Source organism: Sander vitreus, chromosome 22 (genome assembly GCF_031162955.1).
Source record: "Sander vitreus isolate 19-12246 chromosome 22, sanVit1, whole genome shotgun sequence".
Classification (NCBI taxonomy): Eukaryota; Metazoa; Chordata; class Actinopteri; order Perciformes; family Percidae; genus Sander; species Sander vitreus.
The window spans coordinates 18,631,022-18,648,288 of NC_135876.1; the positions used below are offsets into that span (position 1 = coordinate 18,631,022).

A 17,267-nucleotide genomic window follows, 5' to 3' on the forward strand; every position below is an offset into this window, starting at 1 on the left:
CAACCGTAATCTTAACATAATGGGTCCTATCTTGCACCCAGCGCAGCGCAAAGCCTGACACAAGTGTCTTTGCTGGTTTAAGACCGACGCGGTTGTCAATTTCCCATCCAGCGCCCATATTGTTTAAATAGCAAATGCACGTGTGCCCATGGGCTTACAGGGAGGTGTGTTCAGGTGCATTCTTGGCGTATTGCTACCTTGAGGCAGTGGAAAGTCACCGCGCCATTAACCAACAAAAACCTGGTCTAAAGTCAATAACGCAGCATATCGTTATTTTAACAGCGCATTAGTAAAATGCGCCTTGGCTCAGGCGCACACTATGCTTGTTACACACACAGGGACGCTCAGCAGCACACAAACATGCAAGGATTAAAAATAAAAAATATTACAATGTGAAATAGTATTATGATGTGCACTTTCACTTCACTACGAGCAGATCAGTTTCTTCTCCTAAAAATTTCTCCTTCCTGCTTAGCATCATAATAGCAATGCGCCAAGGTACAAACTCGCCTGGCTTTTAAAGGGAATGGGAGATGACACTCTGGTTTATTTCATGTTGCGCCCAAAACACACCTATGAATTAATGAAGACACTAAGTACAACCCTTTTGAACCATGCACCTAGCGCACGGACCCTTATTTCCGCTGTTAAACTAGTAAAAGTGTATTCGTGAACGCCCTAAACGCACCTGCGACAGGCGCTTCGCCACTTGATCAATTCTGAAGTTTTTTTTTTTTTATCACACTACTCTATGTCCCCTTTTGTCTAGAAATTGTCACTAATGTTTAAATTATCAGTTGATTAATTGATAGGTTGATTGACTTAAATAGACAAGTATTTTGATAAACAACATAATTTAAGTCGTTTTTTCAAGCAAATAGTCAACCATTCTCAGGTTCCAGTTTCTCAAATGTTAGGATCTTGTCCTACAGTGTAGTAAATTAAATATTTTGGGCTTTTGAACTGTTGGTCTGAAAATAATCAATTTGAACATGTCAATTAGGGCTCTGTGAACTTTTTCACAAGTGTCTGACATTTTATAGACCAAATGTTTTATCATACAATAATCTGCAGATAATCCATAATGAAAATAATCATTATTTTGCCCGACTTTTTAAGCTTTTGCAGTGTCTTTACCACTTCTGTATAGGATTTTATAGATTTGATAGTATTACCAACAACATTTAATCGTTAAACATTTTCCTTCGAATGCATCCTGGCAAGATTGTATGACAAAGTATGTTGTGTGTTACGTTTTGATTGACATGGTACCAATGTGTTTCCACAGCCTTTTTTCAGACTACTGAACCTACGGAAGCTCGGCCTGAGTGACAATGAGATCCAGAGACTCCCTCCTGAGGTGGCCAACTTCATGCAGCTGGTGGAACTGGACATCTCCAGAAATGGTATACAAATACACATACAAGTTCACTGTGCACTTGTGTCAATTCCTCTAGGATCCCTGCCTTTTAGAAACCATCCATTAACACTACTTTACTTTGATGATATATTTTAAAATAACCTTTCACTCTTCTCTAGAGTCTAGACCACCCTCAAAAACACAAAACAAAAGGGTTAAAATGATTTCTGCCATGTGGTGTTAAGCAACAGGAACATTGCCAAATCAGTTGGATAATCAACACACTACCAGCAGCCATTAGATAAATATTAGCTGGCCCTTTTGCCAGATTATCCTTATTACCCCCAAGCACAACAGACATTCATACATGAATCTCTATGCCCTTGAAATATTCCTATAAGACAAACAAAGAAAGAAATTTAGCACCACGATGCAACCAAAAGTAATATTACACACATGTTACTGAGACTTGAGGTCAAACTCCTTTTCATTTGTGGCTGCTATTTAATTTCCGCAACATATCCGCTGACACACACACACACACACACACACACACACACACACACACACACACCCCTTGCCCTCTCTGTGTCCTTGCATGCTGCACACAAATACACTGATACTCAGTGGCAGGAAGGGCCTATATGGTAAATATGAGACATCTGCTCTGCTACACACTGCATCAAGTGATGTAGGAGCAGTGTGCACTGGGCTGTAGGGGCCTTTCCAATCTGTCTGCCTGCCTGTCTGCTCCTGCTGCAGGATGACGCTGAGCCAGATAAGCGTTATAGGCTGCTTGGCTCAGTAGGGCTTTCTTAAATTTCTTAGATTTTTCTTTTTTTTCTGCAGCATCCAGTGGTAAACGTTTTCTTCTTGTGCATTTTGCAATTAGTGAGCCCACAAACAGTGCATGCATTTAAGAAATTATCCATTTTATGTTTTTATCTTTATTTTTTATTTTGAACAAAAAATAACAATAAAATATAAAAACCCAATAAGTGCGTAGCAACACACCAAAAGGAAAGCCCTATAATCAAAGAAGCTATAACACCATCCAGCTGTAAACATATATTATACATATTTATCTATTTTATCTATCTCTCGCAAATGTTTTTCTCCTTTTTCTTTATTTGACCCTCCTTTAATTTATGCATTTTACCAAACATGGGACACTATCCTTTTAAGACTAAAGTAATTTAAGATTGCGCTCTAAATTGTATGTGATGGGATAAAAATCAGGATGTAATAGGGAACTTTCACCATATCCTCCCTAGTACAACTCCCAGCTTTTTGTCTCATTTTTCCCTTCCTTTCTCTCACTTTCCTGCTCCTGGCCATCTGGCTGTGATTACAAAGAACTTAAAATGATTGCCTCCATAATATATGATTCCCCCCCACCTCGTCTTTTCTCCTGCAGACATTCCTGAGATCCCCGAGAGCATTAAATTTTGCAGGGCATTGGAGATCGCAGACTTCAGTGGAAACCCCCTGTCCAGGTAAGTGAGTGGGATCAGCCCATCACTCTATTCATCATCACTGTGAGAAAATATGTTTGCCCAGATGCGACAAGGGGAGAGAAAAAGTAATACTACTTTGAAAAATAAAACAAAGCATGATGAGTGTCATTTATGTGCTTTAATTACTTTCCCATTTTAAATGTTCAGTGAATCGTATTATGTGTTTAAATGTACAGTCTGCACTTTATGCTGATTTGTTACTGCAATTCTTGAAATCACTCAGTTGCTAAGAAACAATTGTGAACAAATGCCTGGAGGAGATAATGCTTTGTATGACAATGTGCTTTCCGACCAAACAAGGCTCTGTATGAAACATAAGTGTACGTTAACGTAACGTGGTTACTAGTTAATCCCTATGATAATCCCTATATAAAGTCACTGTTGCAATGCTCTCTGATTGTATTTCTTGCCACATCTTACGAAATGCATAACTTCCTCTTATAGAACAGCAACGGTTCAACTGGCTAAAGCTTTGATGCTGAATACTTTAACAGATGGGAATATGTAAACGGTTAATAGTCTTGTGTGTGAGTCAAGTGATCCAATGTGTTATACAACAAAACCCTGAGAGTCTTTCTCCCCTATATTCCCTCGTGTCTTTCTGCTTCAGATTGCCAGATGGTTTCACTCAACTCCGAGCGCTGGCTCACTTGGCACTCAACGACGTGTCATTGCAGTCGTTGCCCAACGACATTGGAAAGTAAGTACAAATGCACAATGGCTCATAGTAGATAATTCGATGAGATATAATGTAATGTGCTCTTAAATAGTTAAAGTAACTCTTGTTGTGTCTAGAGATGGCCCGATACCATTTTTTTCTTCCCGATACCGATTCTGATACCTGAACTTGCGTATCGGCCGATACTGAGTACCGATCCGATACCAGTGTGTCATATATTTTATTATGTTTTAACAACTGTATACTACTATCCCTGTATGGATGTGATATTATTTCTATCTTTGTTGTCGGTCTGGCTCAGGTTAAACTCTTTGTGAAACATGTACCTGTGAAACGGGTATCGGAACATCTCTAGTTGTGTCTTCATAAGTGATTGACAATTTCAAATTTTGTCATTTTGTCAAATTTTAAACCCATATTCACCGTTTTACAGCAAATAGTTTATCACATTCATTTTGCAACTCTGCTCCCAAAACATTACCTCTTACACTATTTTAGTATAGTTAATCAATTGAAAAAAATAAAGCAAGAGATTAATTGATAATCAAAGAAATTGATAACATTATATATAATAAATAGTTGCAGGCCAAATTGTGAACACTCGTGATTATAATTTTTGGTCAAAATTGTAAAAGTTCTCTAATCAGGCCATCACACTGTTCCATGTTGCCAGACGAAAGGCCTTCGACTCAGTTCCTCAATACATTAGGAGACTGAGCATGTTTTCAAGGGGTGTAATTCTGTTGCCCAGTGGGCTGTGAGGCAGCTGGTCTCTGGGCTCTTGGCCACTGCTGTGCTCAGACAGATGGAGGAGCCCCTCACCATGCCAGGCAGCCCGGTCGAACAGACCTACCATCTGACTAACCAACCTGCCTCTCCTTTTCCCTCTCTTACTCCCCATCCTCTCTTCTCACCACCTGCCAACTCCTTTTACTCTTTCTTTTTTACTTGCCTCCTTTTAACTGCCACTCCTCCTTTTTATAGCCTCGCCAACCTGGTGACGTTGGAGCTCAGGGAGAACCTGCTGAAGTCTCTGCCCACGTAAGTGTCATCTTCCTCCAGCGCACATATGCACGGCTCGGCCTCTTATCTAATTTCCCACTATCTCCATCAAGCACAATAAATGCCCATTGACAAAACAAGATGACAATAATCTCACAATGCATAAGGAATTGTTTCTCCTTTTTATAACTTTTACTATTGTTTACTTTTTAGTTTGAACTTCTCTTACCTACAAATGGAGTAGTTTTAGGAAATATTTATTGTAGTGTGTAAGAACATGACAGAAACTACAAGTTACCTGTAGCAACCTACGTTTTAAAAAACATTCTTTGCATACGACTTACATGTAAATGAATTGTATGTTGTAATAGTTTACAAAGTTCTGCTCTTTGTTCTTTTAGGGCACATACAGTATTTGTGTGACTTACTGCATGTGCTATTTTGTGTGCATATTCAGGTCACTCTCTTTCCTGGTAAAACTGGAACAGCTGGACCTGGGCAGCAATGAACTGGAAGTTTTGGTGAGTCAACAACTCATCCCCTTTAACCATATGATATAAGATGCAGTAGATCGTCTGCTCTTGAGTCTAAAAACACCCTCAGTTGTACCTTAAAATCTATGTTTGTATTTGCATTTCTAGTGCAACACACACACACACACACACACACACACACACACACACACACACACACACACACAGAGTGACATGTACCACAAATATCCTTTTCACATTCCCACCACAATAATTATGATCCAAACTACATGTTTACTTCACTAAACACAGCAGAGCTGATCTGTTAGACCTAAGGCCCTGCATGCACTATACCTCACTCTAAGCCGGGGAACGCCCACCATGTCTCCTAGGACGGTAAACAATTCTGTATGACTTGACAAGGGCGGAGGCTAAACCAATCCTTCACATGACATTCTTCTTAATTTAATTCATCACTTGTACATCCATTTGTGGTAATTTGGGGAGAATTTAGCCCAGTGAGCCCAGGTTTGCAAACAAATACTGAATGGTTTACTGAAACGATTTTTAAGCTTCAACAATAGTGTAAGGAATAACAGATCCCAAAGTTCTTTACCTTAATCATCCAATTTATCTACAAAGTGTGTGTGTACTTAGGGCACATGATTTCTGTTTACTTCGGCCTCAACCCCTTTGAAAGTTTTTGAATGAAGCACTTTTGCGTTTGTTGATTAGAGCATGTAGTCCCTGGCGTTGCACATCAAACATTAACAAAAATAATCAAAATGCCCCCATGTTTCCCCCCCCTCCCCTCTCTGCTTCGTCCCATCTCTTAGCCGGACACCCTCGGTGCTCTCCCAAACCTGAGGGAGCTATGGCTGGACCGTAACCAGTTGTCCTCATTACCACCAGTAAGTACTGTTTCATACAAATGTTTTAAAGCTGTCCTGTAGCATGAACTCTTTTTCTCTTTAAAATGTTTTATAAAACTACCTTACACATATGAAGAATTAGCTCCCACTAACAGATTTCATCCTCTTGTTTGTGCTGTGAAGGTAATGGTTGTATTGTGCCTCCTCAGCTCACTGCAAGTGGTATTTATTGTGTGTTTGTATAGGAGCTGGGGAACCTCCGGAGACTGGTGTGTCTGGATGTGTCAGAAAATCGTCTGGAGGAGCTTCCCTCAGAACTTAAAGGCCTCCTGGCTCTCACTGACCTGCTGCTCACACAGAACCTGCTGGAGGTCATCCCAGACAGCATAGGTGAGAAAACACAAGCGGGAAAGAGGGAAACATTGTCTCAGCAGGGATTCAGACCGAAAACAGTGTTAGTGGGGGCCATGTTGTTTAAGTTACCAGTGAGACATGAAGTATGATCCAGGAAGTCCAGTTTGAGTAACAGACTACTGCATTTAAGGCTGTATCAGAAGCCAAAAACACTGCACTGCACTGAACGGTTTGTAATACTAAAACAAGATTTTACTGTAGAAAGTTATCACGGCAGCAACTATTTTATCTCTTGTCACAATGATTGAGAGGCAAACAGAACAACTATGGTGTTTACATTATTGTAATCCAGCAGGAATGTATTTGATTGGCCAACCCAGCACCTTTCCAGATGTTGTCATAATGAAAGAACAACAATCATTTGCCCAACGCTAATTAGTGTGTTTTTTTCTTCGTTGTGCATTCTGTGAAAAAGTGTATTCTTTGGGTGCTTAGGGAAACTTTGCTATCTAATTAGGCAGCAATAGATAAGGTAAACTCAGGGGCAGGTCCACTGTGTGTAGGAGACAGTGCTCTGTTAAACAGGACTGCCCTCTACTGGAAGAATAATGCCAGTAAAGAGTGACACAGGCAGTAACAACAGCTTGTCTGTTTTTTTTGTTTTCATTTGAATTTATTCTAGAGCATGGGTCAATTTGAAAAAGATCACATCATTGGTGTCTTATTGCTATAGTACAGTAAGACGGTATTGTGTTTTATTAACTGGTTTTGTTTATTATTGTTTTTTGTTAACTGGTATTGTGTTTTGTGTCCAGGCTGCCTGAAACAGCTGTCCATATTGAAGGTGGACCAGAATAGACTGACCCAACTGACTGATTCAATAGGAGAGTGTGAAAACCTCACAGAACTTGTCTTGACAGAGAACCTTTTACAGGTAGGGAGATATAAACCACTTACAACAGCCTCGCACTGACCCAGTTAGGATTTGTGGATGCCCATCAATACCTAAGTCCAATTAACAACTATTAAGCTTCATTATAATTTTACTGAATATTAATGACTTCTGTCTCACTCCCTCAAAGTCACTTCCTCGCTCGCTGGGCAAGCTAAAGAAGCTGACCAACCTGAATGTAGACCGCAACCGTCTGGGCAACGTGCCCAAAGAGCTGGGCGGCTGTGCCAGCCTCAACGTTCTCTCACTGAGAGACAATCACCTAGGAAAACTTCCTGCTGAGCTTGCAGATGCCACTGAGCTGCATGTGCTGGATGTTGCCGGAAACAGGTAAACCTCCTTTAACACCCTGAACTGTAAATAATTCACAGCAGTCTTTTGTGCTAAGGTCAAATATTTAATTTGAATGTTTTTGCCAAAATGGATTTTAGCATTGCCAGCATCCTGCAGAGACACTGCTCCTCCAATTTCTACCCTTTTTAATGTGATCAGGATCTAGCAATATAACCTTGTGTAGATGTATTTTTAAAGCTGTGGAGCTAAGTTATGGAAATGGGAAAACCTCAAGCAAATGCATCATTGTCAAAGGGTCATTGGTAATTGCCGAAAGGTTATAGGGGGAGCAAAGTTTTTTTTCAGAATGATGATGGTTCATTTAACAGTACACATGAGTTTCTTTCGCTCTTAACTCTAGGAGTTTTGTGATCACAGTTTAACTATTTATGATCATAGACGTATCAGGCGGATGATATTTTATTTTTACTTCATGAAAAGGGAAGGTTGTGATTCATCCCTCATTCCTCCATTTGTCCAGACTACAAAACCTGCCTTTTGCCCTGACAAACCTCAATCTAAAGGCCATGTGGCTCGCAGAGAACCAGTCACAGCCAATGCTCAAGTTCCAGACAGAGGATGATGAGCGCACAGGAGAGAAGGTGCTGACCTGCTATTTGCTGCCCCAGCAGCCTTCTCCGAGCCTAGGTGAGTAGCACTTAGTTTATGCAATGTGAAGTTTTAATTGGATAGTTATTGTTTTTTATTAGATGTATAGGCTAAGTCTTGGTCAGTCATTCAAATGTGTATGACATTTAAATCTTCTTTACATGTTCCCTAATCCAACTTCATTATAGTTTAAATCACAATAGTTTTACTGTTTACTTAATTTTATATTTTAATAAGTCATAGCATGTTTTTGTATCATATCTGTTAAATGAATTGAGAGTATAGACTAGTTGTAGCTTGTAAAACCACATATTGTGGTATAGTTGTGAGACTTTATTTTTAAATGGACAACTTCAAGAACAGATTGTGTAATCTACAGCTATAAACTGAGTTTAACATCTTTCTCTCCGTTTCCTTCATGTTCCACAGAAAACCTGCTGCAGAACAGTGTGGATGACAGTTGGACAGACAGCAACCTGAACCGAGTGTCAGTCATTCAGTTCCAAGAAGAGACCAAAGCTGAGGAGGAGGAGGATGATGAGGCTGCTGCAGAGCGCAGAGTGAGAAAACACAACAATACAATGTCACTTTATGCCCTCTTCATGTCATTTTGCTCAGATAATGTTGTTTTTTTTCTCCTGCTTATCAGCATTGATACTGTGCAGCTCTGTTGTCATTAGTTTGAGCTAGTCCTGATTTGAAAATTGTGTTGCTTCAAGTGAGACATCAAGTCCAAATTTCTATTGTCACAAAGTCATTGACAAATTTTTGTACTTGACTGACAAAAGTATTTGTAACAGCTCCATACGAATGCATGATTGCGTTTGAATTCATGTTTTTAATCTGTTTTTAATCTGTTTTTCTTTGTTTCAGGGCCTTCAGCGTAGAGCCACACCGCACCCTAGTGAGCTGAAGGTGATGAAGAAGGTGATTGAGGAGAGGAGGAATGAAGCTTACACATCCAGACCAGATGGTGAAGAAGAGTCCCCCAATCCACAGGTACATACATCATATAACATAATGATTATTAAGTCAAATCTGTCAGCAGGCAGTTATCATTTAGAGATGTAATTTTGTTGCAGCAATCCATCTCACCTGCTACTGCAGGAAGTAGACACACTATTTTCACACTATGAAGCGTGTACACCTTTACAGACCTCATGCACAAAACGAAAGCATCATTATTCACTGGTGCACTTGATGCTGAATTAATCAAACTGATGCTTTTGCTTTTAGGAGAAACGGCTCAGTGACCTCTCCAATCAGAGCCATGACTCCCAGGTGTCCAATAGCACACTGTCAGCAAACTCCCATGAGTACAGACAAAATGTGACTGCGGCCTCGCAGAGAGAGGACCTCGTAGACGGCCGCTCCCCACAGGATGAGGACGAGCTGGATGAGATGGAGGTGGAGTACATTGAGGTGAATATTTAAAACCTCTTATCCATAACATTGTTATGTTGTATGTTATTCCCCATTTGACAATTCTTCTAAATGAAAGAAAATTCTCTGTGGTCCCCCTTTATTTAACTAACTCCATCTCAAACCCCTCTTCTCTCCAGCCCACTGTGCACTTTGCAGAGGAGCCCATCATCCGTGGTTTGGATGAGGACGACGAGGACGACGGGGAAGATGGTGAGAGGGGCGACGTGGAAGAGAGGCCTGCTTTTCCCGCAGAGAAGCAACGTCTGATCAGAAAGGACACGCCACACTACAAGAAGCACTTCAAGATCACCAAGCTGCCCAAGCCCGAGGCTGTGGCTGCGCTGCTGCAGGGCTTCAGTCCTGACGGCCTGAATTGTCCGACACAGCCTGCTGAGGACGAGCAGGATGAGGAGGAAGAGCAAAGGATAAGCACCCCTCAGCATCATCACAGATTGGAGGAGCTTGAAGACAGTCGGCTACAGGTCAACTCCAGTCAAGTAAAGGTAAAGGAGAGGTCCCAGCACTGGGGGTATTGTATGTACATCACACACCAAATCAGTTTATGACCTTATTTTATTCTTACATTTTCTATTCATGTTGTAAGAATATATTTAAACTGAATATATTTTTTGCTTGCTCATTGCATCTATGCAAACACCTAATACGGTATGCATAGAGTGCCCTTACTACCTCGCCAGATGCATTCTGTTTGGAGTGTGCTGCCAGCATATATTAAGGATGTGGCATTGCATGCAAGGTCAATGTGGAAATGAAGACGTCTTCCCTTGCAAGTATTTTTTTTCAGGAGTTGATTTTGTAGTTTAACCACAAACTCAACATCGGTCTTAGAGCTTTCCTTTGTCTTTGCTCTGTCCCATGCAAAGACGAGATGTCCTTCACCAAACGCCTACAAACACTCAGAGGTCATTGCTGATAATTCTTTAAAATACCTTACATCATGTAGATTTCTTTGACACATACACAACAAAACTGTATACATATTGTCTCTTTTTTGGAGATAAATTAGTGAAATTCACTTTAAACCTTTGTGCTTCTACGTGAGATAGCTTCTTGATCTTTGTTGTATGCACAACTAACATACTAGATAGGAATTCTTTGATGTCAAATGATAATGTTCTTTCCACACAAGCAGCTGCAGGCCTTTCTTGCACCACACTGGCCCAGCTCAGTACTAAACTTTTCGCCATATTATCAGCCATCCCCTGATTTTAATTGAATAATGACATTTTCACACTCTGCTCTTGTAACATTGTGCGTGTGTGCTTGTATGAATGGAGTGAGTGAAGGCAGTTCTGGTGGCGCTTATGAAAATATCTCCTTATTGATCATTAATGTATGGGGGAGACTTAATGAATAATTTGATTTCATGCTGATTGTAGAAATCATTTTTTAACACTGTGATCAAACATTATCATCTCACCGAATCTGTTTTGTGTGTGTGTTTTTGAATGTGGGTCTGTTTGTGTGGCTGACCTCAGACCAACCAGAACCTATATTGGCAGAGCTGGAATGTGAGATCCAATGATCCTTGTTTGTGTCATATCATGGTAATAATCTTTTATGGGATGTTTACGTTTTTGTAGAGCGTAAGATTCTTCATTGTAAATCAAATTCAACAAATCAAAATTATTATTTTGATTGCTCTTATTTTCTAAACCTTTTTTGTTCAACCATCTGTGAATTACTTTTGGAAAATTATTTTGTAGATATCTTGGCTTTTGCAGGCTAAAAGTGTACTTTAACCTTGTACAGTTTTTCTTTTTCCAAAAGTAGACTTGTTGACTTGTTGTCTAAATTAAAGCTTGCTCCTGGAGGAATTTGCATTTTGTGGTGTGGAGGCTGGGCTTATTCTGGTATGGGAGATCTTGCCTTCTCTTGTCCGCTCTCTCTACACTGTGTGTTTTGCACTGTAGCTCAGCTCCTTGGTCTTGTCTTTCCATCTCTGCCTGTATTTGCTTCTGGTGGCTGGGGAGTGACTGTGGGATTGCTTCTGCTTCAAGGTGGTCCATCCCTGTGGACTTAAAAGTCCCCAAAACCTGCAAGCAGACAGTGGAGTGTTGGGTGTGTTTGGTAAAGTTTATGGAAAGTGTGAGCATTTTTTTTTTTTGGCCTGACTAATCCGCATGCCTCTCGCTGGTTCCTGTCCTAACAGGGGGTGTCATTTGATCAAGTCAATAATCTGCTGATTGAACCTGCTCGAATTGAGGAGGAAGAGGTCTGTACATACTCTTTTCCGTCTCTCTGCCCTTCACTCACCCACTCATTCACCCACCAGTATTCAGAGGTGGAGAAAGTTCCCACAGAAATCCATGGTTAATCCAAGCCAATCACTAGGAACCCCCTAACCACAACTCTTCTATGAGATGGCCAGTGTGGCAGAACCTAGATGCAGGAATGAAATAACAGTTTTATTTATTACATTTATTTATTTATTTGATTTTTGTACATGGTAGGACTAAACTTGCAATGAGGTTTCACAAATATGCTGTGTTTGAGTGCATCCTGGGAAATTACACTAGCTCTCCAGACATTGACAAATTGTTCAGTTGTATCCATGTATCTAACTCGCCTGAGTTAGTACTATTTGATCATGCATTTTAGTTATCTTTATATTTAACTCTAAGCCTCTAATTGAGGTTAGCATTGGCTAACTTACTGCTGCACATTGACTTAACTATTTCTTTTCGGTTAGGACTCATTATGTGACAATCGTATAACAAGCAGCTGTACTTAAATAGTACAGTACAGCTGGGCACCTTTTGTTGCATCTCTCTCTCCCTCGGGCATCTTAGGCAGTATCATCATATCATCAGTTTCTAAAGGCCTGAGGGTAGAAACTCGTCCTGAGCCTCTGAGTGCCAGCCTGGTGTATCTGGTAGCTTCTATCTGACCTCAACAGGAAGAAAAGGCTTTTACCCTGATAATTTGGATCTTTAATGATTCTCTTAGCCTTATTCTTGCAGCTCCTGTTGTAAATATCCTTTAGGCAGGGCGGGGCACCACCTATTGCATGTTCAGCCAAACAAACTTCTTTACAGGACCTTGTGATCCTGTTCATATATTATAAAAAGTAGAATCAACCCCCCCTGTGTTTACCATGAACAGCAGCTTTGCTCATGGCACAGCACCTGAAACAACAAATACTAGTATTAGTCGCCCTGCCAAATATTATTAGCTGTTGGAAACCCTTTTCTAAGTAATAATGAGTCCCCTGGATGCCCACAGTTGTGTTGTCTTCGTGACGTTGATCCACATCTCTAAATTTTAGGCAGCATATCGTTGTGTGCCTATTTGACATCCTGGCATTTTATTCTAAATGCTGGCAATACCCCAAAAACCTAACTTTGACTGTAGACACAGTAGTATAAAGTCCCAGTCCAGCATCGGGTTCTGCAGCACTACATCTCTGCTACTGTACCTTTCCTCTGCTTCTGCTGCTTTGCTCCTCTTCATCCCCTGTCCACGCTGTGTTGCCCTGGAATGAATGGGCTGCTTCTCCAGCTTCCTCCAGATTTTTGGTACATAGTAGGTAACTCAACTGCTCAACGCCAACCAGAAGAGGAGTTCCAGACTGATGAAAATGGATGAAGCATACTTCTCAGTAGTCTAATTTTGAGATTGTAAACATTTATAGATTGCACATGACTTTTATTTATTTTTTAAACGGTTGAAATGACAATATATGCATTGCTAATCTTCTGTAGATTTTTTCATTTTCATCTCTCTTTTTTTGGCATGCTTTTGTTCATAGTGTTGTTTATGAATACCTTCCTATGCTGTTTGGCCTTAGTGAAGAAAACCTGTACTGAAACTTGTTGTTAGAAACATTTAAGTTTCATTTTGTAATGCATGAAAATTGTCTGTCGGTCAAGTCGGTTCATTTGTGATCTCAAAGACATTTATAATTATGTCTGATTTGTTTGCTTAGGAAATTATTATTAGTCCTCTCATTACAACAAATGCTGGGGTATCTACACTACGAGTCCAAAACTGTCTTCACACAGCACACTCTTTTTATCTGTTACTCTTGACATTTCCCCTTTTCCTTCCTTCTGTCCCTCATTTGTCTGCATTCCTCCCCCTTTTTGCATGGCTTGCAAGCACACAGAATATACACAGTCTTACTCCTTATATAGTGTTTTACACTTTTAAAGTCCCTCCTCTTGTACATACACATGACACACTATATGTTTCAGTAAGGGTCAGGCCTCTGAGAGTCCAATTGAAGAGGGCTTTAGTCAGTGTGTGTTTGTTCACTTTGTCTGAAGTCTACTGTCACTTAAGTGGTTAGTGGTAGATAACAAATGTTTTCCAATATACTTACAAGCACAAAACTTACTTAAAATGTCTTTAAAGCTAAATTCAAGGCACAAATCATCCATCTTCCACTTAAAACTGACATTCGGCTCCAGACAAGTCAAAAGTTTCTCGCCATCCATCTGTGGGCATGATGACAGGATGGCGCTGTAATAAGATCGACACCACCTTCTGGCAGAAGGAGGGAGGTCAACCATAACTTATAATGTTTAATAATTATTTTAAAAATAAAAAATAATAATCAACTTTTAAAAAAGAAAAAAATACATTAATTGAAATAAGAACATTTTGGGCTTGCCTCCCTCTCAGTCTGTCTTGAGCTGAGTGGTGTTTAGAGTAGCTTCACTAGTAGTTGTGCTGACTCCCCCCTCCTCAACTTGCAGCACACCCTAACCATCATGCGACAAACTGGCGGCCTTGGTATCAGCATTGCTGGAGGGAAAGGATCTACACCTTACAAGGGAGATGATGAGGTAAAATATGTATCTAGAATCTGGATATGTTCAAGAAATCATAAACCATAGATTATACAGATTCATTTTATCTTTCTGTTTGTGTGCTCAGGGAATCTTCATCTCCAGAGTGTCAGAAGAGGGTCCTGCAGCCAGAGCAGGGGTCAAAGTGGGAGACAAACTCCTAGTGGTAAAGCATTTTCTGTTTACTTTTCCTTTTTCCTCTGTTTAATAGCAAGATGTTTAATTTAACAGCATTGCAAGTCATTCTCTCTATCCGTTTGTCTCAGGTGAATGGAGTGGACCTCAACGAAGCAGAACATCACACAGCGGTTGAAGCCCTTCGTAGCTCTGGCGCTACAGTTTCCATGTCAGTGCTCCGGGAGCGTATGGTGGAGCCGGAGAACGCAATCACCACCACGCCACTGAGGCCAGAGGACGACTACTTCCCGCGGGAGAGACGGAGCAGTGGCATCGCCTTCAACATGGAGACGACTGCCAGCGGGCCTCAAGAGCGGCTCTCCACCTGTCTGATCCGAAACGACAAGGGGCTGGGATTCAGCATCGCCGGGGGCAAAGGCTCCACGCCCTACCGCACAGCAGACACAGTGAGAACACACCCATAAGTCCACTCTGGCTAACCATAGAATACATTCTGTAAGGAGTATGGAGAGCATCCTCCAATCTACTTGTGATGAAGACATCAATGAAGAATATATTGTTTTTGTTTCATGGTAAAGACTGAATCAGAAGAAAGTTTACTTTAAGTCACCATAGACTTATGTATTTGATGGCTGCCTCCCAGTAAAGTGCCTTGTATACATTATGGTTTCAAATAGGGCTGGACGATATGGTTAAAATCTAAATCCCAATATAGTTAAGAACCTTTTATTTTTTTTTAAGATTTGTTTTTGGGCTCTTCCACCTTTTAATTTTTGACAGGACAGCTAGGTGAGAAAGGGGAGAGAGAGGGGGAAGACATGCAGGAAATTGTCACAGGTCGTCTTCGAACCCTGGACCTCTGCGTCGAGGCATAAACCTCTTAGTATATGTGCGCCTGCTCGACCACTGAGCCAACCCGGCCACACATTAAGAACCTTTTTCAATTAGTTTTCCATTAGTTGATTAATCAATTAGTAGATTGACTGAAAAATTAATCAGCAACTGTGTTTATAATTAATTAATTAATTTCAATCAGGTCAAATTAACCATCCATCATATCACCCAACCCTAGCTTGACATTTTTACATAAATTAAAAGGTCCTGGTCTATAAGGCAAGGTAGGCCAACACATTAAAAAAATGTAATGCTTTCCATCAAAAGTACAAATATGACAATTGCATCCAAGTAAAAGTCTGTAGTGTATTGAGATTATGGGTTTCAGTTAAAAGAGAGATGATACAGAGACCTGGTCTAAGCCGAAGACACAATCGTTAATAATAGGTCTTGAATGTCGGAAGTTAGGTCACAAAGTGTTTGCAGTAACTGTCTCAGTCACAGGGACCTGTCTTTTAACAGCGTCTATTCTAGCCGAAGTGTTTACAGTCATCGCCCGGGAGACGGAGATATGAATAGCCAACCCTGACACCTGATAGGTCCACTGTAACGGGACGGGGGGAGGTGTATATTTGGGCCAGCGCAATACAGCTTTGCAACTCATGCAGTTCAACGAGCCCACAAAGAGGAAAGGACTCAAATGTATGATTTAGGCGGGTCTGACTGTAAGTCTTGCTTCTTTTTCAAAAGCTTTTTGAAATTGATGCAGTGACTTGATTAGTTGGTGGTTGATCTGAGGAGGAGGTGCAGTAGAGTTTTTCTCCTGCATGTGTTTGCACATTTTGTTTTTGTGACTCAGACAGAGTTCAGCTATGTTTTTATTTGTTAAATTGTGTAATTTGCTGAGAAAGGGACAAGGGTTCATGATTTGTGCTGATTGTGCTGCGTCTTAATGATGGAGACTATGCTGTTTATCATTTGTAATGGATGTTCTTTGTTTATGTGTACAACCCTATATCACAATTTGTGCCATTGTGGGCTGCTAATGTCTCAGAATGCCTTTTATTAATTACAGCTGGCACCCTTTATAAAGGTAGTTCTATTTCTGGCTCAGATTGACACTGTGGGATATCACACAGTGACTGACCGGTAACTCAGCTTCTAGACAGCTCAGAGTTAGCACAATGATTCATCACAGTATTGCAGCCTGTTGCACCAGACCCTTTTACTACTGACCCACTCTAATTTGATACACAGACAGGAGAGGCCAGCAAATATTTGTGGAATAATTAGGTATCCTCTCCCACTTGTTAAACCATTTTTAGATACAGAATATTAGCAATGTTTCTGTTATATGTAGTTCTTGACAAACAGTCTCAAAAAAGCATGTAGTAATTCAGAGTAATTTATCCACAAAAATTTAAACATTTGACAATGTCTCTCATCTGTTCTTAGGCAATCTACATCTCGCGCATCGCAGAAGGGGGAGCGGCACACAGAGACAACACACTGCATGTAGGCGACAGGGTGATCTCTGTGAGTACTACCCACCCCCTCCACACCTCCATCTGGGCAACATAGTGTTCAGTGTGATTCCTTTACAATGTTTTCATCCATGTGAGAATGGGAACCATTTTGTTTAATAGGTTCAAATAGGATACAGTATATCGTGATAAACGGACATTGGCGTTATAGCAGTTATAATAAACTACTTGACATACTTGATTTATGTCATCATTGCTATATGTTTTATATTTCTATTGTAAATTTGCCCACAACACTGCTCTCATCCCTCAAATTAAGTCTTGCCATATCTAGATCAGACTAACTCGTGTTAGGTCCCATGCCGACCACATGCAAACAATTAACTCCTCCAACTCTCACACATCAAAACCAGAAGTTTTG

General features: G+C 40.5%; 1 protein-coding gene across 9 annotated transcripts in view; it reads left to right on the forward strand.

Moving 5' to 3' along the window:
- scrib (scribble planar cell polarity protein) overlaps positions 1 to 17,267 on the forward strand; it is a 69,072-nt gene that overhangs the window by 26,411 nt on the left and 25,394 nt on the right. For 8 of the 9 annotated variants that reach the window (XM_078281147.1, XM_078281149.1, XM_078281141.1 and 5 more), the window contains exons 2-20: positions 1,289 to 1,406; positions 2,778 to 2,856; positions 3,488 to 3,577; positions 4,541 to 4,597; positions 5,016 to 5,079; positions 5,868 to 5,942; positions 6,149 to 6,293; positions 7,073 to 7,191; positions 7,340 to 7,539; positions 8,024 to 8,190; positions 8,581 to 8,711; positions 9,025 to 9,150; positions 9,388 to 9,573; positions 9,714 to 10,079; positions 11,750 to 11,812; positions 14,298 to 14,387; positions 14,479 to 14,556; positions 14,657 to 14,974; positions 16,818 to 16,898. In XM_078281147.1, coding sequence (XP_078137273.1) covers positions 1,289 to 1,406; positions 2,778 to 2,856; positions 3,488 to 3,577; positions 4,541 to 4,597; positions 5,016 to 5,079; positions 5,868 to 5,942; positions 6,149 to 6,293; positions 7,073 to 7,191; positions 7,340 to 7,539; positions 8,024 to 8,190; positions 8,581 to 8,711; positions 9,025 to 9,150; positions 9,388 to 9,573; positions 9,714 to 10,079; positions 11,750 to 11,812; positions 14,298 to 14,387; positions 14,479 to 14,556; positions 14,657 to 14,974; positions 16,818 to 16,898 — 2,553 coding nt within the window. The remainder of the gene's footprint in view (positions 1 to 1,288; positions 1,407 to 2,777; positions 2,857 to 3,487; positions 3,578 to 4,540; positions 4,598 to 5,015; positions 5,080 to 5,867; positions 5,943 to 6,148; positions 6,294 to 7,072; positions 7,192 to 7,339; positions 7,540 to 8,023; positions 8,191 to 8,580; positions 8,712 to 9,024; positions 9,151 to 9,387; positions 9,574 to 9,713; positions 10,080 to 11,749; positions 11,813 to 14,297; positions 14,388 to 14,478; positions 14,557 to 14,656; positions 14,975 to 16,817; positions 16,899 to 17,267) is intronic. The other variant, XM_078281143.1, reaches the window with a different exon arrangement.